The following is a 26511-nucleotide window of genomic DNA, read 5'->3' on the forward strand; positions in this document are numbered from 1 at the left end:
ACACAGTTCAACTGCCTTTTAGAAAAGGAAAGGCAACTCAAGATAAGATAGTCACCACAGAACTTTACCTGTACTATTTGGTGTTGGAGTCTGATTTCCTAGTGATGCTACAGCTGGCCCAACTGGCAAGGATGATGGTCGCTGCTCTGATTTGCACAACTGAGAAGGTTCTAAAGGATATTAAAATATGTAAGCTAAAAACTCCCATACACTTGAACAGACACCAAAGCCCTTGCCCTGATTTGCTAAGAGACTCTTAGCAACTTTACATCAACTTTGACAGCAGCCCGTCTGTAACAGAAGTTGCCACACTTCAAAAAGGAAAATTATATTAATTTCCTCCATTCTTCATTTTTATTAGCTTCACAAGCCAATAAAAATAACTGTCTGTCTACACACAGTTTATTTACTTCTCCCAAAGCACAATTTCTTTATAACTGACATGTGTTTATATTGATTTGTAAAAACAATACACTAATCAAAATTAGGCACAATACTGGTTTGAGACAGGGACAGAATAGAGGGAAGAAAGGAATAAACAGAAGAAAATAAGCTTCCAAAATTGATAACTAAATCACACGATCACTTACAAAAATTGAAAAATAGTCATTTGAGACCATCTTTTTGTAACTGAAGTGAATACAGCTAAAGATGCAGCTTGGTTAAAAGAGAGTATTTCTAGAAGTCTGTTTTAAGGATGTCTAAGCACAACAGTTATGAATTCCATAATCTTGTCTGCAAGCCTGCAAACTTGCACCAAGATGTACATGGCTGACAGAACCATGTTCCCACCCAAAAAAGGTTAGCTGTAATTTGCTAACAAATAGTTTTTCAGACCAAACATGCTAGAAAGTAGTAAATCAAATAAAACTAAAAGGTAAGCTAATTGCATATATGCCCGCTCGTGAATCTCTCTACTAAAGCTTCATTCTCTATACTGTACCTGGAGGTATGACAGACTGGGTAGGCATTGTGTTGATCACTGCTGGTTCCAAAGGACTAGGCTGATACACTGCATCAACAGGGTTAATAGTACTCTGAGATAAAGAAACAAAATTAAAGTCCTTTTTTAAAAGCACAGAAACACGATCCACACATGAATGCCCAGAAGACAGACAGCACACTCCCCAAACAGACGACATACAGATTGATAGCTGAAGACATGAGACATTTTTAGACATGTTAATATTTAGTGCAAGGACTTGTCAATTAAAATACACTAAACTATGTGGTATAGATCTGTCCGGTAAAGTCTACGCTTCTCAGCGACTCCTGTTAGTGGCTGCTGTGTGTAAAAGGAGGAAATGGAGCTAGTTACGCAGCAAGGTGTATAAGCCAGGTAGTTTACTTATTTTTGAGAAAACTTTTAGAAGAACAAGCCTTTTCTAGACAACACTAAGGCAATATAAAAAAGTGTTAAGATCTGGTGATAATTTAATTTAAGCTAAACCTATAGCCATTAAAATATCATCAATTAATTTTCCCCCCCAAAGCAAGTGCTATTTTAGTGCCAAACTTCTTAAAGGAAACACTTTCGAACACAAACTGTCCAGCAATTTTGTTTCTTCGACATGATATTACACATTTTTCCATGAATTTACAGACCTCATCAACACAGGCACTCTGAAAACCCAGACTGCTATGACATCAATGCAGAGCCTATGCAAGTCATTGGGAGTCTTTCCATTGACATGAGTAGATATTGGATGACACCATAAACATTACAAAAAAAAATAAAAAATCTAAAACGGAAAGGATTTTGAGCCAAACTTCTGCGATTTTTTACTTGCTTTACTATCCTAATGTTGTTACAGAACAGCCAGCACTCCTTGAATGTTTAGAAGCACATTATTTGACTTATGATTTTTGTTACTAATTAGATATTAAAGTGCATAGGGCAGTCCATGTCGCAAACACTTTTGGAATACCGCACAATGAATCTGTATTAGGTAAATTCGTTTTCTCACCAAAGCAAGCACTACTGCTGAGCAATGTTTCCTCTAAGGAGTAGTGGTCTGTGAGCGGTCCCATGTGGGACACTTACCGAAGGGGGCTAAGGGCTGGAGCCAGGAGCCAGGGCCGGGGGCTGGCGTGGGCTCCGCCAGCTCCAGGGAAGTGCTGTTCCCCTGCATCAGGACCGGGGAGTGCAGCACTTCCCCGGAGCCAGCGGAGCCGTGCCAGCCTCCATCCCTGCCTTGCCTCACCTTGGGGAGGAGCTGCTGCCTGCCCCAGGCAGGCTCCGCCAGTTCCGGGACACTGCTCTGCTCCCCCGCATCGCCAAGTGCTCCACTCCCCGGCCCTGATGTGGGGGAGCAGAGCACTTCCCCGGAGCCGGCGGAGCCTGCCCCAACCTCACCTAGGAGCTTCAGCTCCTCTCCTGCTGCGGACCTTGAAAAGGCTGTGCACGGCCACACTTTTAGTTGTGCGTGGCCGCGCACAGGCGCACCTTAGAGGGAAAAATTGCTGAGGATAGGAAATACTAAGGATAAGAAACAACATGCTTCTACTTTTGCTGCTTATAGCAGTTTTTGATGCTTATTTGCCTTCTTTTGATTTTCTGTTTTAACTATCCTATTCCTATTTTTAACCAAGCAAGCAACATAAGTTTACCTTTACCTTACTATGTGTAGGTTTAAACCTAGCATAACTTTGTATCACTCATTTTGTTTTGAAACCAATTAAAAAAAGTTAAATAAGCTTCCAAGCTAATTAACTATCGTCTTGATTTTATATATCCCTGTAAGGTTATTTCTTTTCATGTTTAGATCCATGTCAACTATGGCATTGGCTTCTCTCCCAACCTTCTCTAAAGAAGTCATCCCTTCCCTTCCTCCCTTTTTTACCCATCTAAATTTAAAAAACATTCAAGGAGTATTAGTTATGTTTAGTAGTCATGTTAATGTCACTGAATTCAAGATACGACAGTTATCCATATTTCTTAGCACTGCAGGTACAAACTGCTACTAAGACTTAAGTAAGTTTTGAAATCAATGCATCAGTCCTCCAATGTACCGAGGGGGTATGTGGGCAGGGCAGTCAATTGTAATATGGAAATATATATATATATTTTTTTTTAAAGAATTCGAGTTCTTTTAATCTTCCCCCTTCTCTTTCCTCCATCTAGTTTATAATTTCTCAATAGCAATCAATTCAATATTCAATTCCCCATTCAAACCAGCTGTATCAAAATTAAAACCTGCAACATGAACTTTCAAGAGACTACGCCATGGAAGCAGAAAAACTGATCCAGTCACTCCAGTGTCTCTCTGTCCTTTTTCAATAGCTAAATCACCCCATACCAAACAGTCAACATGAAATATCCTGACTGTTACAAAAACTCCCTCCCCTAGAGCTGCATACATGCTAATTTTCAAGCAAACCTGATCAGAACACTCAATATTTGCTCACTCAGCAAATGGGGCTTTTTTCTTCGGAAAAAATTGAGTGTACAAAATTGCACACCTACATGGAAAATCTGAATCATATGCCAACACCACTTGTTTTGAAAGAGCCAAGATTTTAAAACTCGGCAATAGGTTTACAATAGCCTTAATCTGAATGGAAGTACAATGTGCCATTATAATGCTCAAAATGGTTTAAAAAAATGTTAGTGTTCGTGAGACAAGGCTTTTGTGTAGGCATTTAGTTTTATAGCTATGCAGAGATTATGAAGTTTAAAATGAATATAGACAGGATTTAGTAACAATGTCCTTTGTAATGACTTTCAGAAATAACCATTGTTAAAACTGTTTATGGGAATTATATTTTCAAATTCATCTATTAGCCTGAGAAGCCCTCTTCACTTGATCCCATTCACTGCATACACACGACTGCAGAAGTATTACTGATGGCATGTGTGTGTGTGTATATATATGTTACGTTAACAACAGATATTATTTACCAATCAGTGGCAAAAACAGGAACAATGCATTCAACCAATAACTAGGTATTACTGGTCAGTATAAAGGAAAATTATTTTGAGTCAATCACAAGTGTTACTTCCATTCTGCTGTGATGCACTGTACATCATTTTGACAGATCACAGAAACTAGATGGGATAAACAATAAAGTAAAAAACTGTAACACTATAACATTTATCCCAAAGAGTTCAAGAGATTGAGAAATAAATCACTTACTGGAGTCTGCCTACTTACAAAGAAGAATGGGTAAGTATAGAAAAAATGATACTACATGATCATGGGTAGGACTTTAGTAAAGGAATGCTTACACGTATAGGTGAAAACTAACACAGGTACCATCTCCCTGGATCAACTGTCTGAGGCAAGTACAGATTAGGGGTATGGGCAGATATAAAGGTTATACTGCTGTGACTTAATACCAGTATAAGATGTTCTGATCTATTATACATTTACCTCTATGGTTAAATGGAAAAAAACCTACCGCTGCTTAACCCTGTATGAAGTTGCACTGGATGTAGCTCACTTATATCTGCCTGCTATAGTGTCCGATTCTGGATTCTGAGTGCTAAATCGCCCTCTCATTTTAAAATGGTTTCAAGTTATATTTGTTCATATCTTAAAGGTACTTCATGAGACACCTTAGTTTTGAGGCTACCTCTATATTCACTACCCTGTAAGACTGCTGGTTTGATAGGAATGTTGTACTTGATAGAAGACAAGAGTGAAACTTAAGCAGAAATAGAGTATTTTTCCATACGTGCAGTCATCAGATTAAGTTCAAACCTGAACACGATTTAACACCCCCCCCTTTTTTTTTTTGTTTGCATAAAACTTGCCTCAACAACAGTTAAAGGACAGTGTTGTGCTGCCTGCCCCCTCGCCAATCTGCCATGGGCAACATACAGAAGCTGCCCATTCCACTTGTAACATGTGCCGACCCATGACTACCCATGCTCCAAGTTATGCCTGCATGGAGGTTTTAGCACACGGAGGTGCACAGCTGGAAACCAACTGTCTAGGTCTCTAAACAATTCTTTGCCTTTGAGAGACAATGCTGTTATGTACAATTACACAGTCTAATCTCCTCCATAAAGTATAACCTGTTCTGCAACATTCGACTCATCTTCCCTATAGAAGTGAAAAAGAAAGATTTTGCCCCTGTACAGCTACACGCATTTCTTTTTATGCTATACTTACAATGCATATTAAACAAAGTCTATACATACACTCTCACTCTGAAGATCAGGTCAACACGTTTCCTTTCCTGGATAACTAGCACTCAGCTCCAGAATCATTAACTGGTAAATGAGCATAATAACCAATATACTTCCTTACCCAAGAATGAGCTCTCTCCATGCTGAGAGGAGAAGCAGGCCAACAAACTTTATTGTTTTGCCCATGAAGAAAATCTCAAGCTTCAGTATAATCATTTTATCCCATATGAGCACTTAAATTTGAGGGAAAAAGTTGGAAAAGAGGGAAAAAGCCACAACAGCTGAAGAAATATGCAAGAGAGGCAAGGATTTTTGTAGGCAATATCTTAATTTGCGTTTTAACACTGCATCTTCCCAACTACCAGATGACAAATATTTACCTTAACAACTAAAGTGACCAGTTTTGTTCTGCATCTACTTTATGGTCATGAGTTCAATTCCAAATAAAGCATCAAGAGTTCTGGAAATGTATTAAAGCTCATCAGACCTTGCGCACGCCAACATGACTACAGTGAGTCACAAATGATACATTTTTAAAACAGCTCAAACTAAGTTTTGGAAGTTTCACAGCTGATGCTGAAGCCTCCAGGGACTGTCCCCCCCCATGCCATGCCAACACAGATGGTAGACAGCACTATAAGCCTCACCCCTCTTACCCTTGAAACAGGCAGGGAAGGAACAACAGATAGAATTACTTGCGAGGGTCTCATGGCTCTTAATTCAAATGCCAGTCTTAATCAGATATAGTCCCAAACTGTAGACAGGAAAATGTAGGCAGAAAGGCCTGGTGTGTTCTGCTGCTGTATTAACAACCCTTAAGTTACACTTTTTCTTATTGTTTGTACTGCAGCTGCACTGCTGCTTTAGCAAGTTTAAACTGTTACCAGAATGCCTGTCACTTGAGTACTGGAATTTTTTCATGTTAAAAACACACACATCAGGAGTAGGTTCCAAGGAAGTAAGATATTAGGATTCTGAAATTAGTGTTAGCTGTGATTAAAATAAACTCCATATTTTAGGAAGTCAAGCTATAGTGTAATCAGTCTGCTGTTCCACTAAAACCAAAGTGAAATAAGTTACTTTAAAAATGAGATTGGGATTAAACAAATGTGACATTTTCTTTCCACTGCTGTATATCAGATGCAGAATACTGAAAGAGAGACACCCAGCTTCCTATAGCCCATGAACAACTATGTATAAAATGTCAGATTTCACAACAAATTATTTCCCAATCATTTCCCATAACACCAGTTCACACTAGATATTTAAAAAAAATCAATGTAAAATACATTCATAATGTTGCCATTTAAATTAGCAGAACAGTTATAATTTTTTTCCCCTTTAAAGGCTATGATGGATGGTCAACAAAGGCAAAAACATTAACAGGTTGGGTTTTTTTTTGTAAAGACATCTGAAGCAGTGAATAAGAGAAAGGAGAAAGTATTTTGTAAATGAGTGGAAATTCAGGTCTCTGTTCACATGTTCTGCAGAAATAAAGGGAGATAAAAGTTTAGATTTAAAACTTACTATCAGTCCATCTGCGTGCTTCTCCTCATTATTTTGGTCCTTAAGGAAAAACGTTAAAAATATCAACACATGAATCTTTTATCATTAATCAGTCATGTTATGTGAAAATTACACGTACTATACGTTTCCTCGGGAACATTCTATTAGTAACTAACACATTTAGAAAACTGGTTCTACATATTATTTCTTTATCCTAAGACATTATCCACACGTCCTTCTGCACCGAAAAAAAAACTATGCTTTAACTGTGTAGAGGACAAGCACACTGTTAAAAAGTCTACTGACATCTGAACATGGTATGGGTGAACCGATCGGCACTGAACCATACTAGCTTCTTTAAGCACTATGCCTATAGGTACAAAATGTTAAAGAAAAAGTCATGTAACGAACATTTTAAGTAACACTTTGGAGTTTTTGAAAATGTCACCTGTAACAAGCAAGGAAAAATCACAATTGTTGGGTATGGCATTAGTGATTTACCAACAAAGTCTAGTATCAGTCAAGACAACCAGATAAATTTAGTTCTAATTTTTAGTGTCAAGTCATAGTACCAGTCACAATATTGTATTTCTCATTTGTAGCTTAAAGTTTTATTCAGCAATAAGCTGTCTGGATTTCAACATATATTATTTGATGTGCATCTTCCTGTTACATCTCTGAAAAGATATCTGGTTTCAAACCTGACAGGGGGGCAGTACAGGTCATTTGTTCCCACTGAGCTTTAGTTTCAGTTTTTGTTTTAAAAAAACAAGACAACACATTAATATGAAGGACTCATTTATAAACATGATCTTAGGAGATAGCAAATGGCAAGTCGAACAACTGTGTGTCTAAAAACTAAAATACACTGATACATTGGTTAAATCAAGATTCAATATGGGTGCTTTATTTTGAAACCTGCTAAATTGCTTCAAAATACCAGCATAACTAACATCATTACAAGGATGGGAAAAAATGACAAGCCTAAGCAGACACTGCTAAAAGATATAAAAAAGTCTAAGTTTTCAGTCATCAAGAAGATGGTTTTTATTAAATTAAACACCTCTGCTTCCCTGTAAATGTAAACGTATCTGGTGTTGCTGGACCGCTAGCTACAGAGCTACATTATACATACACTATACAGTAGTAAGAGGCTGGCAACAGCAATGGTCATTCGCACAAAGGGGAAAAGGCTTATTTTGTCCTCTTTTCCATTGTGGTATATTTATGACTGCAGTACAGCATATGCCCATTTCAGTGACATTTATCTCATTCTGAAAGTGCTTTGGGCCACCTCAAAGACAAAGGTACTACATAAAATCTGATCTCATGCTTGCATATAAAAAAACCCTGCAAAAATGAGATCAGATTGACTCTGACTGACCCCATTTGTTGGGATTCATTTTAAACACAAAAGCTCTGATCCCAAGAAGCTTCAGGTGCATCAATTCTACCCACTTTCCAAATACTGCCGGATGCACTTGGAACCTAAGATCAAGCCCAGAAGCAGCACTAGTTCAGAACATTTGAAGATGAAACATCAACCCTATTCTACACAAAAAATATTTTTTTAGACCATCCAAGAGCTTCATGAAAAGTAAGCATAATTTGGTTGTTAAAACATCCATCATACATATACTCGAGAACAGGCTCAAATGTTTGCTGAATGGGGATTTAGAAGTAATATATGCTTACTATAAGACAATATAGTAGACAATTGTTGTAAATTCAAGGTCCAAGTATAATGTCAAAACAGACCAAAACACACCTCTACAACATTCTTTCTACAGGTCTAAGGCATAATTTGGCAAGTGATGTGAATGCCAGTCTCTCCCCCTGGTATTTTATTTTCACAAAACGCAATTTTCTAATTTCAAAAGCATAAGCCATCAAGCTACAAGTCATTTTAACTGCCATCTTATTTCTGCAATTAACAAACATTAAAGCCTTAAAAAGTTTGCCAAGTCAGGTTTTAAATTAAAATGTAATCACAATTTTCTCCTCTGCTGCTATATACTTCATTAAAGAACATAAAAAAAAGAAGAGGGGTCGGTTTCATTGTTACTTGCACTTCCTTTCAGGATCATCTGCATGGCAAGTAAGGCTGCATTAACCCAACTGCAAACACTGCGAGATGCTTAATTCAAAACAAAAACTATTCTTGTATTTTTAAGATGCCACTAAACTTAAAGACTAGTTTTGCAAAACCTAAATGTTCACTTAAGTTACCCATGGATGCCCTTTCAAGAAAATAAGAGGCTGAATGAAGACTTTTCTGTTCACTTTGTTCTCTATCCCAAGAATAAGGAACAAAGAACATGTATGCAGCTAAGCTCAAAGCAGCATCACAATCAGTAACCTGGGACTGCAGCTCTGGAGCTGGTGAAGCAGCAAGTTAATACACTGAGCCTACAGGAAACAAAGCTGAGGTTGTTACAGGTACAGTAATAGATTACTCTAATAACCGAGTCATCATTTACAGCAAGCCGCTCCTACTGGACTGGCCATCAGCTTCTTCAATAAGCTAACAATGGCAGACACCTGAGCAAAAGTCACCACCAGGATTCCAACACCAGTTAGGAAATCTGTACCCAGGAGAACATTTGAACACACCTCCTTAATTAAAACTACATTGCCACTTCCTTTAAAAAAAAGGAACAAAAAAGTACTGAGAATCAACCCAGAAACAATGCAATGCAAGCTTCATGAAGCAACGAGCAAGGTTCTATCATATTTAGGGAAATGCTTTTTTCTTGCAACAAAGTAAACCACCCTCTTATTGGAGAACTTGCTCAAGTTATGAAATAAAACTTCTGCATCTAAAAAGAAACAAAAGATGTTTAAAACTCCAGAATTAGCACTGACCGACTAAAAGCACAAAGGCTAGAGCAGGGGTGGGCAAAATGCGGCCCGCGGGCCAGATGCAGCCTGCCAGGCCATTCTATCCAGCCCGCAGGGCCCCCCCGCCAGAAAATTAGAAAATGAATTTTATCTGCCTCTGGCTGCCTGTCATGCAGCCTTTGATCGTTTGCCAAAACTCAGTAAGCAGCCCTCCGCCCAAAATACTTGCCCGCCCCTGGGCTAGAGTAACTGAAGTTGTTGGATTTAACCTAAATTACCAAGTTATGTACATCGTAACTAGCAGTATGAACCAATGTACAGGATTATTTTAAACCATGTCAAAACTACACACAACTTTTGTGAGCTTCCCTTCCAAGTTCAAAATAGCTAACAGCATACTTACTTTAGCAATCTGTAGCAACACAATGCAGTGTTTTATTGATTCTACCATGCTCTAGGAGAAGGAACAAAAACATTCAGTATCTTCCTACCACAAACAGTACATACACAATATTATCAACAATGTATTGATGCTAGAACTTTTCATTATAAGAGTATGGCTGATGAGTTAAAGGGACACAAATTTACTGTAAAAAAAGCCATGCGAAACAATTGCAATATAGCTTACAGTAAAACACTGACAGAGCAGGAACAAAAGAAAAAGGGGAGAAAAATGGAAGCCAATTTCAAGCCTTCAAGAAACTATAAACAGATCAAGTTCTGAAGAAGAATCTATAGAAATGCACAATTTGGGAGGCAGGGGCAAGGTGAGGAAACCCTGCAAAGACATTGCAACTGACTGACTGACTGACTGACTGACTGACTGACTGACTGACTGACTGACTGACTGACTGACTGACTGACTGACTGACTGACTGACTGACTGACTGACTGAGGAAAGGGAGGAGGGACTGACTGACTGACTGACTGACTGACTGACTGACTGACTGACTGACTGACTGACTGAGGGAAGAAGGGACAAAGGTTATAGGAGGAATACAAGGAGCAAATAATATAAGCTCTTATAAACTTGAGTAGATTAAAGATACAACAATAGGAAAGTAGTACCAAAGGGGGAGCTAAACATGAAGAGGAGGGGAAAAGAAACATTAACAGTTATTACACAGGATGGAGGGGGATGAGAAGAAAGATGCTGCATCTAATAGAGAGGTTACTATGGGATTGATGTGATGGCAGGAGTAACAACAGAACACGACAGCACTGTTAGTAGCGGGAAGCGATGTAAGTAGACAGGGCAGAGTGTAAGAGTAAAATCCCACAGATTTGGCCTAAATTCAAGTGACAAGACCCAATCATGAAAGACTTAAGTAATTTGTGGCAAGTGCAAGAGGAAAAAACGGAGGATAACAAGAATGGACTAACCGAGAATAGAAATAAAATTAGAGGGAGGAACAATCAACTAATAATTTCTGAAGCAAGTATTAGAAAGGCTGGAGGAACAACAAGTAGAGGTGCACCGATACATCGGTCCACATCGAATCAGCACCAATAAAAGGAAAATTTACATTATCAGCAATCAGCTTTTTTGGCTGATGTGGCAGATAATGTCATCAATAAATGCCATGTGCCTGTGCACAGTTGCAGCATGCATGTGGCCAGGCATGTAGCTCGGCAGCTTTGAGAGCAACAGTCCAGCTGGTAAGTCAGTTGGGGGTAAGGAGTGTGGGGGAGGGAAGGTGCGTAGGGGGGCAGATCAAGGCAGCTAGTGAGGGAGGGAGTGGGGCTGGGACAGGGCAGGACACAGGATGGGGCTCATCCAGAGGGTGCGGGGGGTGGGGGCGGTTCCCACAGCTGCTTGCACCCCCAGGGGAAGCATGGGGGAGAGCTAGATTAAACACCTTGCTGGGGTCATTTGATCCCAGTACTCTTTTCTGCCATGACAGGGGGTCGGGCTTGATGATCTGTTCAGGTCCCTTCTGACCCTACAAACTATGAAACGATAATGTACCCCCTGGATTTGTGCATAGGGCAAGGGTGGGCTGCCTGATGCATGCTCAGGGCCGGGGCTGCTAAAGCCTTTTCCCAGAGGCTGTGCTCAGGCCAGGACAGGAGGTGGCAGCACCGAGAGGAGGCTACAGCCACCCCAAAATCTGCCACAGCTCCCCCCGCAAGCATCGCCAATGCCCACCCTGTCCTGAGCGCAGCCGTTGGGAAGAGGATGGAGCAGCCCTGGCCCCAAGCCCACAGCAGGCAGTCCATCCTCAGCCCGTACACAGATCTGGGGGCTCATGTTCCCTGTGCCTCCCCCAGGAGTGTACGCAGTGTCGGAAGCCGCCAGCCCCACCCTAGCTGAGCAGTGCCTGCCCCTGCCCTAGCCCCCACCCCCAAACAGACTTACCAGCTGGACACTGCTCTCCATGCTGCCGGGCTGCATATCGGCTCAGTACTGGCCAATACAGCTGGTCAATAATCAACCATCAGTATTAGCCCCCCAAAGTCTTTAATCAGTGCACCCCTAATAACCAGAGAGGGAGCACAGGACTGAAATGGACCCTCCTGGGTCCCCAACTCCAGTTTCCAGTTATCACCAATTCATATAAAAGAGGTCCAAGAGAAGAGTGGGGAAGGAGGTGAAAACAGAGTGGATTTTCTATGATAGCCAACTTAACATAAGATATATCTTGTGTTTCTTGTTTAAAAGATTCCAGAGCTACTTGGAAGTTTTCTGGTAGAGTGTTTTCCTGTTAGAAAATACCAATCAAGTAAAAGCTATTAGTTTTTTCAATGAGAATTCATTAATTTTGCTTACAAAATTGAAACGCGTTTTCAACCAGAATAAAATTTTCCACTTTGGCTTTGGCACAGATCATTTCAGTTTTCCACTTGAAAATGACTATCCATTTTATTTCATTGCAATGTAATATAAAAAAGTTAAAACATGAAAAACCGAATTTGATCATTTTTAATATCCTCAAGTCTCAGTTTGCAAGAAATTTCAGTGTCTTCTTTTCATAACATCTTAATTTTAGATTTAAACAAGATGAAGGATGCAATTTTTCACATGCAAAAGCTACATAATGGATGAAAAAGTTTAACTTACATTGGTTGTTTCTTTGAGGTTTTCAATTTTCTGTGAAGATAAATATATTTTTAACAACACAGTTAGAACAAGAGTTGTTAGTCTGTAGTTCCTGCTTATTACCTGTTAAGCTAGAACAATACTAATTTTAGCCAAGTACTTGAAAGATTATAGCAATTAAATATTTTAAAAGCTTCTGTAGTATAAACAAAGAAAAATGCATTTTTGGAGCAGACAAGACAAATATCCAACTGTGAATTAAACTAGCAAGATAAATAAGACAAAAACTATGAGGGCAACTGAACATCATATATCCAGCCATATTATGTAACATGTCAGACCTCGCATATTAAATCTGAACAACAACGAAATCAGAAAATGCAGTGTTGTGGGTCTCAGAACAACCTCATTATGCATCCTTACACAAGTAGCACCATATGCTAATTGCTAATGTGCACCTAAGGGACTGAAAACTCAAACAACATAACATCACTCTTTCAGAAATGCAATTGGCACACCTTAATAGAATTTGTTCTCTTTAAGCTTCCCCCAAGCATCAGTATCTGAAGCTGCTGATTTAAATAAACAAAATAATATTTAAAAACACCCCGTTATTTGCCATAAATACTGCAGTTGTAGTAAAGACTGCCAGCATGGAATTGCGCTTTAGATGACCTGTATGACTTTGGCAGATAAGCTTTAAACTATCTAGTAAACATTGTGCCCAGATGTTTGTATCCCTTTCCCAAGGGAATGTTAACAGGGAAACCTGACAAGAGAATACCACAAAAACTGAACGATAAAATAGGGCCCAAAGAGTTTCATGCCCCCAATGTAGATTTTAGATCTATTGAGTGGTTTTCAACCTGTGGTCTGCAGATCCAGGGGATCTGAAGACTCTGTCTAAAGGGTCTGCAAAGATGACTATGATCAAAAGTATGTGAATACCCAGAGTTACAATTCAGAGAGGTCTGCATCTCCATTCAAAATTTCCAGTGGCCAGATCCTGCCTGCAGACATGGGGTTTTGGTGGCATTCAGCTGTGGCTGTTCTCCCTGTGCTGCCACAAGGCTGAATACCAGCAGCTGCCAGGTTTTAGTAGCCACCCACCTCTAATCCGAGATGAGCTATTCCAGCCCACACCTGGAAAAAAAAAAAAGTTGCCTATCCCTGCTCTAGAAGGGAGATAGAAAATAATCTCCTGTAGGGTAACTTTCCTCATTTTTAAGGATGGTATGCATGAATTGCCTACTATAAAAAATCATTATGCTGTTCCCAAACCTGAAATTATCTTAGTCTGAAGAGAATTATTTGCAGGGTGGAGTGGGTGAGGGAGGGGAGAGAGAAGTTAGGGACTGCTTTCCAGCTGACCAGGTGATTAAAATTAAGTCCCAAGAGAAACAGTAGTTAGGTTTGTTTTAAAATCTTTCCTTAAAAAGCTGTACGTTTCTTCAGCCAGAAATCTGTGGATCTTGAAAATAGGCTTCGAGGGCAGGGGTGGATTATAGACATGCCCTAGTCACTGTCCTCCTCAGCCTCTGCATTGCCAGTGCGAGACACAAGATAGCAGACATTAGGCTTATAGTCCTTCCCAGTAAATGGCAATTCTTATGGACACCTTCCTGCGAAAGATCCCATGAAGATACAGGATAAATGGCTTACCATGTCCTGGCATATATTCTACTAGTGCAATTCTCTGAAATCTAGCTACAATTTTCAGGCATACCTTATTCTACAACTAGAGAATAAATCACTTTGGTGGAAGTTTGCAGTACAATTCTTAAAGTCAGCAACCTGCCTACATCAAACTGCTGGCCCACAGACCTGCAAGTCTGGGATAGCTAGATTACAGTGAGAGCAACTCAGATCTGCCTCAGTAGGGGCCCCAAGTACTGGGTTCCAATGGGCATGCTCTTCTCACAGCTCCATGAACCTCTCTTCCATACAGTTATTCTGGAGCAGTGCTTCCCAAACTTTTCCATTTCCTCAGCACGACCCCTCAATCCCAATCCACAGCCTCCCACCCCAACCTGCTGACGTTGTGACCCCACTTGGGAGCTGCTGTTCTAGTCATTTGTCATCTCCTGCCCATAAGACAGAGATCTGATGATACAGCACTAGTTTCATGTTCTACAAGTGCCAGTATACTGGGGACTTCTGCTAATAGAGACCATATGACAACTGCCATGCTCATCATGACCATCTTTCCTCCCCAAGCTGAAACCCCTCCATGCTTCAGAAATGCCCAAAAGATCAAGCATCTCAGAAATCGTATCATACTGCATAACCAAAAGGCCTGCAATTGAAAATAGCTCAACTTACGGCTCCATGGATTGGTCCAGGAATACAAGTAGTTATTAGTGATGACAGAGGTAGGAGAGTATCACAGAAATGTATTTGTTTGTGCAATTTATGTGCCCTGAGCCTTCGTTGGAAAGGGTGTCAACTTAAAACAGGCAACTAGAATTAAAAAAAAAAAAAAAAAAAAAGACAACAACAAAACAAAAATAGCAAAACAGCCCTACTAAACAGCATCTGGGCCTAGGAAGCTGAGCTAAAGTCATACTCATTCACTGGGCCACGAAGGCAAAAAGCTGTTCCACAAATCTGGTCTAATAAAGACTATTTTGTGTGGTGGTAACAACCTAGGGTACTTCTTGCCCCTCGACATACTTACAGAGGGGGACATGGGCATGAAGGCTGTAATGTGCACAGGACAATGTAATGTCAATCATAATAGGCTTCTGTGGCTTGAGTTTGCATGGGTGAGGGGCAAACTGCTGAAGCAGTACTAAGCTTGCAACCAAAAAAAAAAAAATGTAGTGTTTTAGCTTAGAGTAGAGACAGTCAATAGAAGGGTTTTTTGTTTGTTTTTAGTGCTTCTCTTGTTTCAAGTGTGCAAGAAACAATCTATAGAAGTAACAGCATTGGTCAGACAGGATTAAGTGAACTAACACTGAAGAAGGATAAACAAGCCTCATCTTTAGAATTACAAAGATGTCTGTTCTAGTGGTGCCTTGCTGAGATGAAAGAAAATCCCATCCATTTAGTACAGAGCGAACTGTGAAGAAGTCTCCAGGGATCAGCAGCGATCCAAATGCTTCTAATGTCCCCAGGAAAAGCCAATGCATTTCCTGAGATTCAGGAGGGCATCTCAACACAGGTAAAAATGAAGGAACCATTTTCTACTTAAAACCTGAAAGAAAAAGGAAACCTTCAAGTCCTGGTTTTTCAGTCACCTGTCCAGAGGCTGGTCATGAATATTTGAACTGAACATGCTTGCTCAAACACAACACAAACAGACAAAAAACAACAACACACTACCAAGAAATGGAGAGATCTTAGGAAGACCTAGACTTACAAAAAAATAACTAATCTGCCATAATGAGAAACCAGACTTCAGGGAGAATACATTCAAGGTCACATCCTTTATATATAATTATGTCCAGAAATAAAATAAGCAGGGTCAGCAAGTTTCTTTGCTACCTGCAGAGGAAGCATCAAATTGTACTCAAAGTGCCAACAATACTTTAAGCAAACAGCTTGTTTTTCAGATTGGGGCAAGAGGAAAAACGAGATAAAATAAACGCGTTCCAAAATCCGACTCTTTTCACGTTATTCCACATTAATATAATGGAATAATAACTTCTCATTAAAATGCCTATTTCCAACCCTCTCCTACCCCCTTTAAAATAATTAACCATTATAAAAAAAGGGAAGTTTGAATAATATATTCATCTTTCCTAAAGATTTGGAGACTTCAGGTATTCGGTCCTTCTCCCTTGCTTTCAGAATGACAGTTCATAGCATGAAGAATATAAGCCAGTTTAAGGAAAATTTTCAAGCAAACTCATGGTTTGATATTTTTTCAAACTGAGGGTTTGATCTCTTTTAGAGTCTACATTGCATGAAAACTGAAAGCCATGAAAAATACCATCATGTCAATTACTTCATTAATATAGCCCTCTTCACTACTCCAAACACCCCTTTTGTTGAGGTCTGGTCAAAAAAGAAAAAACCACCAAGGTAACTAGAAAGGATGCATTAAGACTGATCAAAAGGTAAGGCACAGTCATTCTTAATATTGTAAAATTTGGAGAGCTCCAAATGTGTGCTGCTATACAGTGGAAAACCATGCCAGGTATACACTGTAGTCATGCAGCATCTGCTTTTGAAACAGATTATCTTATTATTTCAGCAAATTTTAGTGACATTTTTCATCATTAAAAAAAGGCATTTATGCACTTAAGAAGGTAACCAAACCATTTACTGCAGCCCAAAACTGGTTTTACCAATTCAGAAACTTCTGTTATAAAAGTATCCCATATACATGCTATTTAAAAAGTTAAAATGTTCCTGTTACTTTAGGTAACTTCTAACAATCAGTTATAAGAAAGATAGGTTATGTTCTTTTTAAAAGATACAGAAACTGTAAATCAAAGTAAAGCTTTAAGACAATGCATGATTATATCAGACTGAAGAAAAACAAAAAGAAAACAAATGAACATTCAAAAAGGAAAAAGCGATATATAAGAAAAAGTGTACTTGCTTTTCTCTGTTCATCATCTTTGCAGTTCTGAAGCTTTTCATCGAACAGCTAAGGGAAAAAGATACATTTCTGAAAAATAATGTGACTGCTGTTTTTCATGCATGTCAATCAGGCTGAAACTACAATCTTGAAAACAAAGCAAAATATTTAACAAGTGGTTAAGACCTGTGAGCACAAACATGATCTACAACATTAATTTATTTTCAGAGTGTTTGTGCCATGATAATTAACATTTCACAATGCCTTGCAACAGACCAAAATTAGTTACCAGTGAGCAGCCCCTAGATATGCAGGCAGGCATTGTTCCATGCTTGATTAAAAAGCCAAGTAAAGTAATAAAAGGGAATTCCCATCTAGCCCATCTTAGGCAATGAAGCCTGATGTGATTTAGGATCCTATAAAAGGAGCAAATTGTCTTCCAAGGACAAAGACATTCTTCAAAACAACTCCAACAAGGCAACATGCTTTTCACTCTTAAGTACCTTCAAAAGCAAAGAACCTGTGCATCACAATGTCTATAAAACACCTAACACACTGCAAGTCCCAATCCTAACCTAGGCTGCTGAGCACTCTCCTGACAGGGACCAAACGTTATTGATGTTGCTAGGGCTCGTGTCCCAATTACTATTGGGAAGCAGTCTCCCAAATACTATTACCTCAAATTTAATTTTACCTTTAAGCATAAAAGAAAAATGAAATAGGGTATTAAGCTGGAAAAGATAACTAGACAAGCCGGAGTCAGCTGTTGGAGGCAAGCAGTAGATTATATTTGAAAGCAGCCAAAAGGTACAGAATGTATTTAATTTCTAGTTGGCATAAGCAATTTAAGAAAAACATCTGTGACTCATAACACAACCGAGGTCAAATGCAAGATAAGAAAGGGACTTGCGCTATTAAAATCCCAGATCTAGTTGGTTAAAAGTGAAGACCTCAGAATTCGATTTAAAGATACACTAATGGCTCTCAGAAGGGATTTTATCAAAAGGTAATCCTGCTTTATTTCCCAGGTGATCTTCCCTGTTTATCCCCATTTCTCATAACTTGTGATGAAACAGCCAGTTCAGAGATGCATAGACTTGCCTATCTCCAATGTGCTGCCCTGCCTTCTCACAACTCTAGCCTTAACACTTACCTGCTCCTGCTAATTTAAAAGGATGTTAAGGCATCCAATTTACATTGAAATAATGCTTGATCTTTTGACATTTGGACTCAGAAGAGCACCTTGTCAAGAGTTCTAAACTAACCCTAACTGAAACAAGCATAGCTTGTCCAAAGTGTAAAAAGTGTAAGTCATTTGAATATACACCCTCTCTCTGGAGGAATGTAAATCATTCAGGAAAAAAATTCACCAGCAAAAAAAAACCTTAGGGTGATCAGCTTTGTTCATAACCTATGGAGTGAGAAGATGGAAAAAGGCTGTATTTTTGTATTTCCAAAAAACTGTTTTTAGTCTTCAGGCTGCACGTTGTATGAGTTGGCCTATGTACTTTTAAGTATCTGCCACTCCACACCTCTTTCAAGAAGGAAAAAAAAAAAAAGATGATGTAGGAGGGCTTGAAAAGTGTTAGCATTTCATTTCCCAATATTTATTTCCAGTACCATATTTAATAAGGTATTAGAGGAACTAAAAATCCCCAACTTCAGTCTTCTCTCTCTATCTCTTCTTCCATTAGCCCTGTCCTTCAAAAAAAAAAAAACAACCCAAGTGCTGCCTGTTCCACACTTCGAGCTCCTACTGGCACAAGGGCAACAAAGCCACGTCCTGGACCAGCTCTCTGTTCTGGCTGCATCTCATCCAACTACCCAGGTTCACCTTTAACTTGTACCCTTCACGCACCCAACCAAATTCTTACTATGATTCCACACAGGATTTGCCCAATAATAAAATCGGCAAGAGAGACTATCTGAAGTCAGCTTTAATCTCCTGGGGCATAAGAAAAAATACCCTATGCAGGAACAAGAAGTTTTCCGCTGCTTCCAACAGCATGGTGCTATGCAAGTTAACTTTGTAATTTCTCATCTTTCCACGCAAGCTCAAAAAAAACCCACAAAATGGGAAGCAAAAAGGCTGTGTTCTGCTCCTACAAGTTACCCATGATCACGTAGCAGGATACACACCAACAGGGCAAAGTTTCCTCAGATGATAGCAACTATAGTTAGCACTATAAACTGGAACAGCAGCAGAGGCAGGATCCAAGAAAACTCAAGCTGAGGGGCAGCATGATGATTCTAAGAATTCCACTACAAATTTAAATTAAATTTAAAATCTCTCTGCCAATTACCAAAAAATACATTTTTTTTAAAAACCACTTAAGTTTCTTATTATTCACTTACCAATTCAAATCTTACTTATACCATATAATTGAGAAAAATGAGAAAAATTAAATTTTGAGTTTTCCCTTCCAGTTTATCAAAACTTATCTTCTTGGCTGGGAATCGCCCACACTTTTCCCAATCTCTTTTTATGGTTCAGCCATAAGCTAAGGAGGAGAGGATGAAGCTGTGACTGACACTTTTTTTTTTTTTTTTGACAGATTCATCACAGTATGACTCTCTTCAGTTAATTCATTTGCTCTCTCCTGCCTTTCCTGAAGCATAACAAGGTATTCTCTGCATCTGCACTGTACATCTGAAGTATTTGGGCAAGTCCCCCCACAGCTGTCCTCAGAACAGGGCCCGAGACTCGAAGAGCAGAGCTTCCACTATCTACTCTGTAGGTGTGGAAAAGTTAGTTCAACATACCTTCAGCTGGTCTATCAAGATCTGTAAATAAGCATCTGCCTCGGTAAGTTTCTTATCAAAATCGTGAACGCTGGGAACCACTCCTGAATCCACACCCTACATATATATATATAAAAAAAAAAAGAAAGTTCATAATTAGCGTTTTCAAGCAATGACAAATGTATTCATAACTGCTAATGAAGGCAGTCTGATCTCTCTGCATGTTATAAGAGCCTAGGCATTATTTTGCAACACTAACCACATGATGCCCTCTACTTTCTTGCAAGTAATGCAGTGTACAACATTGCAAAATCCACCAACTGCCATGTCTCCTACGGCACACGGTAATGAATGCATTTATTACGATTCCAAAAGGATTAGTCAGTTATTCTATGCAGATAATTCCACCATTCCTTTGATTACAGCTGCACAAACAAATTACTGTGAAGTGAGCAAGGGTGTGAATTCAAGCATGTTCTCTGCTCTGTGGAAACTTCCTGTCTGCACACTCTTACCCTATCCTTAACTGTGATGGAGCTTGCCCCTGACTAAGTGACCTACCTCAGACACGGGCCATTAATGTGGAGTAATGAAACGTGCCATTCCTTCACACCCTAGATCACTTTGCAGTAACTTATTTCCTTTGTCAGTCAAAGGACAAAAGAAACACAACACTAGCTCACCTCCACATGCTCTAGCATCAGGGACCAAACAGAATGCTATAAAATACTATTAACCTTAAGAGACGAGTCAGCCAGCCTGACAGTTGGATGACTGCCAATTTCACAATCAAATTGGTACTTAGACAAATCAAAAGCTACAGCTTTTGCTGCAGCTAAGATGCCAAAGACTGGACCAACGTGAATATTGTATCTTCTCTCTCATTATTAGAAATGGTTCTGTTAAAAAAAGGACAGACATCAGAACAGCGGCTGGGAAATTTAAATAGATTAATTTCAGTGTTTTTAACGTCTTCTGCATGTATAGTAATTTGCATGATTTCACCATGTAGAAGTGTTATCTCCCTCCCTGCTCTATTATATAACCTATGGGAACTAAGATGCCTCACATGTACATTTAAGTTGTCTAAAATCAAGTTTTGTGATGGACATGGTCTTTTGCATTTAAACATTTCCCTTCCTATTTAAACAGAAATCTCCTCTGTTTAAATAGCCAAGTACGTACCACATATGCAACGTACAATTAAAAAAAAGCAGCAGGATGTGAACCTTTTACTTTTCATTTAACCGACTGGCAGGTTGGCAAAGCATTGGTTTCTTTTTTACCAGAGTACAGACAAAACTCTAATGATTAGAGTTAGGCCTGCAGGGAGCTCAATCTAACCATAATTAATGCAGAAAAATCAAATCTCTCCTGGATTATTTATACTGGCCCTTGAATCCAAGTGACACTTCACTGATAGATCAGTCATGATTCCTTGCCTAAAGATAAAGATGTGTGGCAGGACCACGTAAAAACTTGGAGAAAGGAAACAGAAGGACAGATAGACAACGGTTACAACAGATACACAACACAAAAGGTAAGCACTCATTACTGGATTTTTACTACAGCAAAAATAAAAGGCTGCTCAGTTGTAACCATAGTGATTTTTATTTATTTATTTTTAAAGAAAAGGAGATGCTAAAAGAAGACCTCTACATATTCACACACTTGAAAGTTTAAATAGCGGAGCCTGGACTGTTGATGAGTTTAAAGCATCTTAAGTTGCAGACATAAAAAAATATATATATAGTTTCAAATTATCTTTGTGTGTATTCTTCTGGCATACTAAGCTTCACGTTAGAACGCAATTCTCCCTCCTGCATTGTTTTGTCAATACAAGTTGACTCTTTTGAAGATCTGACTGCCACAGAAAACACACCAACAGTTGGTGGGTCTTCAGAAGATGAGGACAATGTGCAACGACTCCTTTAGTTTAGAGTGTACGGGCTGCACATGTTATGGTACACAGGTCCACTCACTCCTGCCAATACAACACACACTGGATTCAGGAAGGAGATTTATCATGTTTGTCAAGTCTTGAACTCAACCAAAAACTAGAGGTCTGATCCCGAAAACTGTTCTAAGGCAAAAGGATCTGCTCAAAAGAAACGTTTTGGGGAATGAGTGAATATGAAAGATTCATACAGAATCAGCTAGTCCAGGGGTGCTAAACCCCTGGCCCATGGAGTTTCCCCAAGGGTCCGGAAATTTGGCAGAAGGGAAGCAGTGGCAGAGTTAATTGCCACTCTGCTAATGCGAAATTTCCAAACTTTCAGGGGGCCTGTAGGCCAGATATCATGTCCCTGCATACCAGATCAGGCCCACTGATCACCCCATGCAGGACCGGGTCAGCATGCAGCCAGATCCTGGCTTTTAGAATTTGTGGGGGGTGGGAAGAAAGACATCAAGGAAACCCTTATTAGTAGGGACCTACTTAATTAAAAGTTTCTTAGAAACCACAAAATAAGGGATTGTCTATGAAAATCAACAATAACAAAAAAGCCCTTCATAAAAATAAAATGCTGGCTTCCCAGTAGGCAGGCACGAGCTGGCAGGGTGGCATGAAAGCTAGCAGACAAGATGGCAGCTGCCCCCTCATCCCTAAGTAGGCCCCTATTTATTAATTGTGCCAATTAAAAAAAAAAAGGCCATACTCATAATATTCTGATATAATAAGATACAAACTAGAAATAATCAAGTAAGCTCTGCCACTACTAATACTTTCTTTGCAATTCCACTGCTGGGATACAACCTGTCCAATTCTACAGCTACAGCCATGTAAAAATTCGTATTTTCCTGCATTGTTAAAGGAAACAAAAATTGTCTGCATAGCAAGCAATGACACTAACTGTAGCAAGTGATCTAGCCTTATCAGCTTTTTTTTTTTTGCTAAACCAGTACAAATAGGACTTTGTTTACATCAAAACTGTATAAGCTTGGGAAGATTTCTGCTGAAGGTGCTACATTATTAACAAATGTAGTACAGGTTATTGTGTGGTCTTTCTACTGCACTCATGAGTCAAATACTAATAATAAGTGAACAGTTTAATATTTATAGTGATGGTTTTAGGTATGAAATCATTGTTGATTTCCAGCCTCTTAATGCTAAAAGGAAAGCCGATTAAAAGACAGGTGTTGCGTCACCATTACAAAAAAAAAAAAAAAAATCTACATTAAATACCAAATTAGTTCTGCAAAAAAAAAAAAAAAAAAAATCTGAAACTAAGAATAGGATCAATCCAAGAAAATCAACAGCAAACCATTTTGACAGGAAGATAAAGGTCGCTAGTATTAAGCTCAATTAGAGTCATTCTGGGGAGAAACACAAGTACCGAAGTGTAGTATTTCACCAAACTGGATACACAAATCAAGGACGAGGAAAATTAAGATGAAATATGATAATCTGCAGAGCAAATTTAGTTTTGTTTATGAAATACTGTAAGCTTGTATTGTTAACACAGATGGTAGTCTTTGAACTGAAAAACAAAAGGATTTTAAATTATCAAAATGTTAGGAATACGTCCACTGAAAACCTGTAGAGATCTAGAAAACAAATTCATTTTTCAGATTTGACCACTGTCCAGCAATATTTGATGGGATCATACAAGAAAGGCTCAAGCGGCAGGATTATTTTATTTCTCCCTTATTTACCTATTGGGCAATAAACTGCGGAAAGAAGATTTTTTTGGTGGGTGGAGGGGGCAGAGAGGGAGGGAAGCATAGACCAAGTTTTAAATTTACAGCTGATAGAAGTATGATTTTCTTTAGGAACCTAGCATGATCAGATTATTTCCCCATTTATAGACCGCTTCAGATTGTGAAGACTTCTTAGTAAAAAGGGATGGAACTTGGATGTTTTTAGATGACAGGTGTCAAAAATGCAGTGCACGGGCCAGATCCAGCCTGCAGCACCTCCAATACTGCCTGTCCAACTCAAGAGTTGACCCGTATGCGAGTCCTAGACCAGCTGAAGCAAGCACTGCATGCAGCACATATCCCTGGACCTGTGTGCATGCAGTGCAGTCCTGGACACAGCGGCAGGTCCTGTGTGCACACTGGATCCAGAATGCTGGGAAGGGGGCTGGAAAAAAAACATAAATCAGGCCTATGGACCAACCCTAAAAGGGCCAGATGAGTTTGATGCCCATTTTAGATCGATATTAGGTGGTCAAGAGTTTAGAACTCTACCTTTTCTGTATGAAACAAAGGAGTTTACCAGTAAGCTAAGGAAGAGATCCAAGTCTACTGCATACCATACATATACATGTCTCTCTAGAACAGGGGTTAGTAATCTAGGACCAGTGGCTGGATCCCACCTGCAGACATGGGCCTTTGGCAGTGTTCAGTTGTTCTCTCTGTACTGCCACAGGGACAAGCGCCAGCAGCCGCGGGGTCTTAACACCCACCCACCTCTAACCTGAGGTGGGCCATTTCAGCCCACAGCTGGAAAAAGTTGCCCATCCCTGCTCTAGAAGAATCTAAACCCAATACTGGAGTTCCTAACTCAATCAGTCATTTTGTTTTGCGGATGAAGTACACACACAGCGATTCTCAGCGAGGGTGCCAGGGAATCCTGGGTGTTTCGAGATCCTTTCAGGAGTGCTGCAGGATGCCAGGCATTATTAAGCATGCAAACATGATTTACAAAATCAGTCCTGAGTTCTCAAACAGGAATCCTCAGGTCAAAATGTTTTTGATGCTAGTCTGACTTTTGAGTTCTTTGCAACAGGAAAACTACTTTTTCTTCTGTAATCATAAAAAAAGAGCAAAAACAAAGAACTGAATTTTCCGAGGCACCTCAAGTCTAGAAAAGGTGAAAACCAGCGCTCTAAGGCTTTGGGAAAGAAGTTCCTCACTCAAAAATAAGAGTTGTACATGGCTTGCCACAGCTATGTGCCCTTTGGGTAACATTTGCAGAACTGTTTCAACAGCTTAACAATATTATAAATATTCTCAAAAAGACCTTTCCAAGGCTTTGACAGGATCTGCCCACAGGAGTAAGACTGCTGTGATAGGCTGGGGTTTCTTTGGCCTTTCGGAAATCAAGCTCCTCTTGAACAGAGGAATGCCTTTGGACTGTCAGAGCTAAAGCCAGCAGCAGCCCACTTCTGTGAATTGCATTACGCCTATTGCCATGCTTCTGAAGCAGGCGAGGAAAAGAAAAGGGCACGGTTCTAGTGTTTCTTGGCTACGTCCATGAAATCTTTTTAAATCACCAAAAGTTTTGTTTATGAGAAGGTGCCCTGGGAATATAGCTCTCTCTACTTGTCCTAGCACCTCAATTTTAAAGCTGAGGTCATTTACCCAGAGCAGAACTCCCAATAGGTTTTTTCGAAGGAACACAGCTCCTGGAAAACTGCTTGGCTGATGACTTGGGCCCGCTCAAGTCTATCTGATGACAGGAACAGGTCTCTTATTCTCTTCCTCTGCCTTACCACATTCCTCAGCGTCTTTCCTCACCTGGAATAGTTTGGGAGACCAACCATCCCTTTTCCTTTGAGCCTTCATGCCCTGCTACCTACTACAATTCTTGCTGGTTAGCCCCACAGCACGGAAGATACAACCACCCGTGACTCACTCCCTTATTCAGCAACAGCGCCCCTTTTGCCTCTTGTCCTTTACTTTTCTGCCAAGCTGGGGGTAGGGATTCACACGGTTGACAGAATGGCCCTTCGGCTTTGGCCACCAGAACAAGTACCAGGAAGAAAAGGGACTAAAAATAAACTAGCAGTTTAGCATAGCTGTAAACAAACAGCGCAAGAAAGTGGCAGAGAAATCAAGAGAACTGTGAGCTGCAGCTGGTGCCGTGGAGAAGGGAAGTTCTGGGCACCTCCAGGCTCTTTCGTCCTTAACAGAGAAGTGGGCTGCTACCGGGCTCAGTTCCAAGTGAAAACAATCATATATGGGTCAGGAACATTTGACTAGACCAGGGATGGGTGCTCAACATTTTTATCCGGCAGGTCAGATGGGCACTGCCCAATCCCTCCCACCGGTGGCCCCAATCCAGCAGCAGCCCTGTCCAGGCACATGGAGGGGGTCAGGAGGCAGCTTGGCCCCGATCCAGCTGCATGGGGCAAGGAGACTTGCGCCAGGTCCAGCCTGGCCCCATGGGGAGGCAGGAGCATGACCCAGCCCCAATGGGGATGGGGAAGGGATGTGGTCTGGCCATATGGTGGAGGGAGGGTCATGGCTCCTACCTGGAGGGGCTTGGGATTTTGGCCAGGGTGGGGTGGGCAGCGCTGCCACTGCTCTTCCACTGCCTAAATTTCCTGCCCTGGGGGGAGCTGCGCGGGGCGGACTCCCCGTCGAACGGTGGTGTGGCAACAGCCGCAACCCCGGGCCCGTCGGCAGCGCGGTTTCAAATTAAAAAAAAAGAAGACCTAGGTGCGAGAGAAGGGGCCGAGGGCGGGCGGGAAGAAACCGGAGCAGGCTCCAGTTGCCATTTCCAGGCGGCGGAACGAGGTCTAGCGTTGCAACAGAGCCTGCCGCGCTGCGAGGCACTGGCCCGGAGGGAGGACGAGACACCGACGCATCCACACCCGCCCGGCAGCGGGAGGGGAAGGGGAAGCGAGAAGAGGACGAGGCGGAGGACTCCGGGAGGCGGCTCCGGGGCTGCCGGCCGTCCCGCGCCGCTGTCACCCGCCGGGGACGGAGCCCGGGGAGGCGCCGGGCCCCGCACGGGCACGGCCGGAGGGAGGAGGGGGATCCCGCGCCCGC

At 40.6% G+C, this 26511-nt stretch overlaps 1 protein-coding gene across 6 annotated transcripts in view; it reads right to left on the bottom strand.

Annotated features, from left to right (window-relative positions):
• The window catches only part of OSBPL9 (oxysterol binding protein like 9), a 99284-nt gene that overhangs the window by 15850 nt on the left and 56923 nt on the right, over positions 1–26511 (bottom strand). For 2 of the 6 annotated variants that reach the window (XM_006035183.3, XM_025191357.1), the window contains 7 exons: positions 19813–19908; positions 17071–17118; positions 12543–12572; positions 9885–9935; positions 6662–6700; positions 944–1037; positions 69–170 (listed from right to left, as the gene is read on the bottom strand). In XM_006035183.3, the coding sequence (XP_006035245.1) occupies positions 69–170; positions 944–1037; positions 6662–6700; positions 9885–9935; positions 12543–12572; positions 17071–17118; positions 19813–19908 (460 nt within the window). Of the gene's footprint in view, positions 1–68; positions 171–943; positions 1038–6661; positions 6701–9884; positions 9936–12542; positions 12573–17070; positions 17119–19812; positions 19909–25991; positions 26102–26511 lie in introns of those variants that run through there. The other 4 variants (XM_025191356.1, XM_006035184.3, XM_025191354.1 and 1 more) reach the window with 4 other exon arrangements.

Source organism: Alligator sinensis, unplaced genomic scaffold (assembly GCF_000455745.1).
Source record: "Alligator sinensis unplaced genomic scaffold, ASM45574v1 scaffold63_1, whole genome shotgun sequence".
Lineage (NCBI taxonomy): Eukaryota > Metazoa > Chordata > Crocodylia > Alligatoridae > Alligator > Alligator sinensis.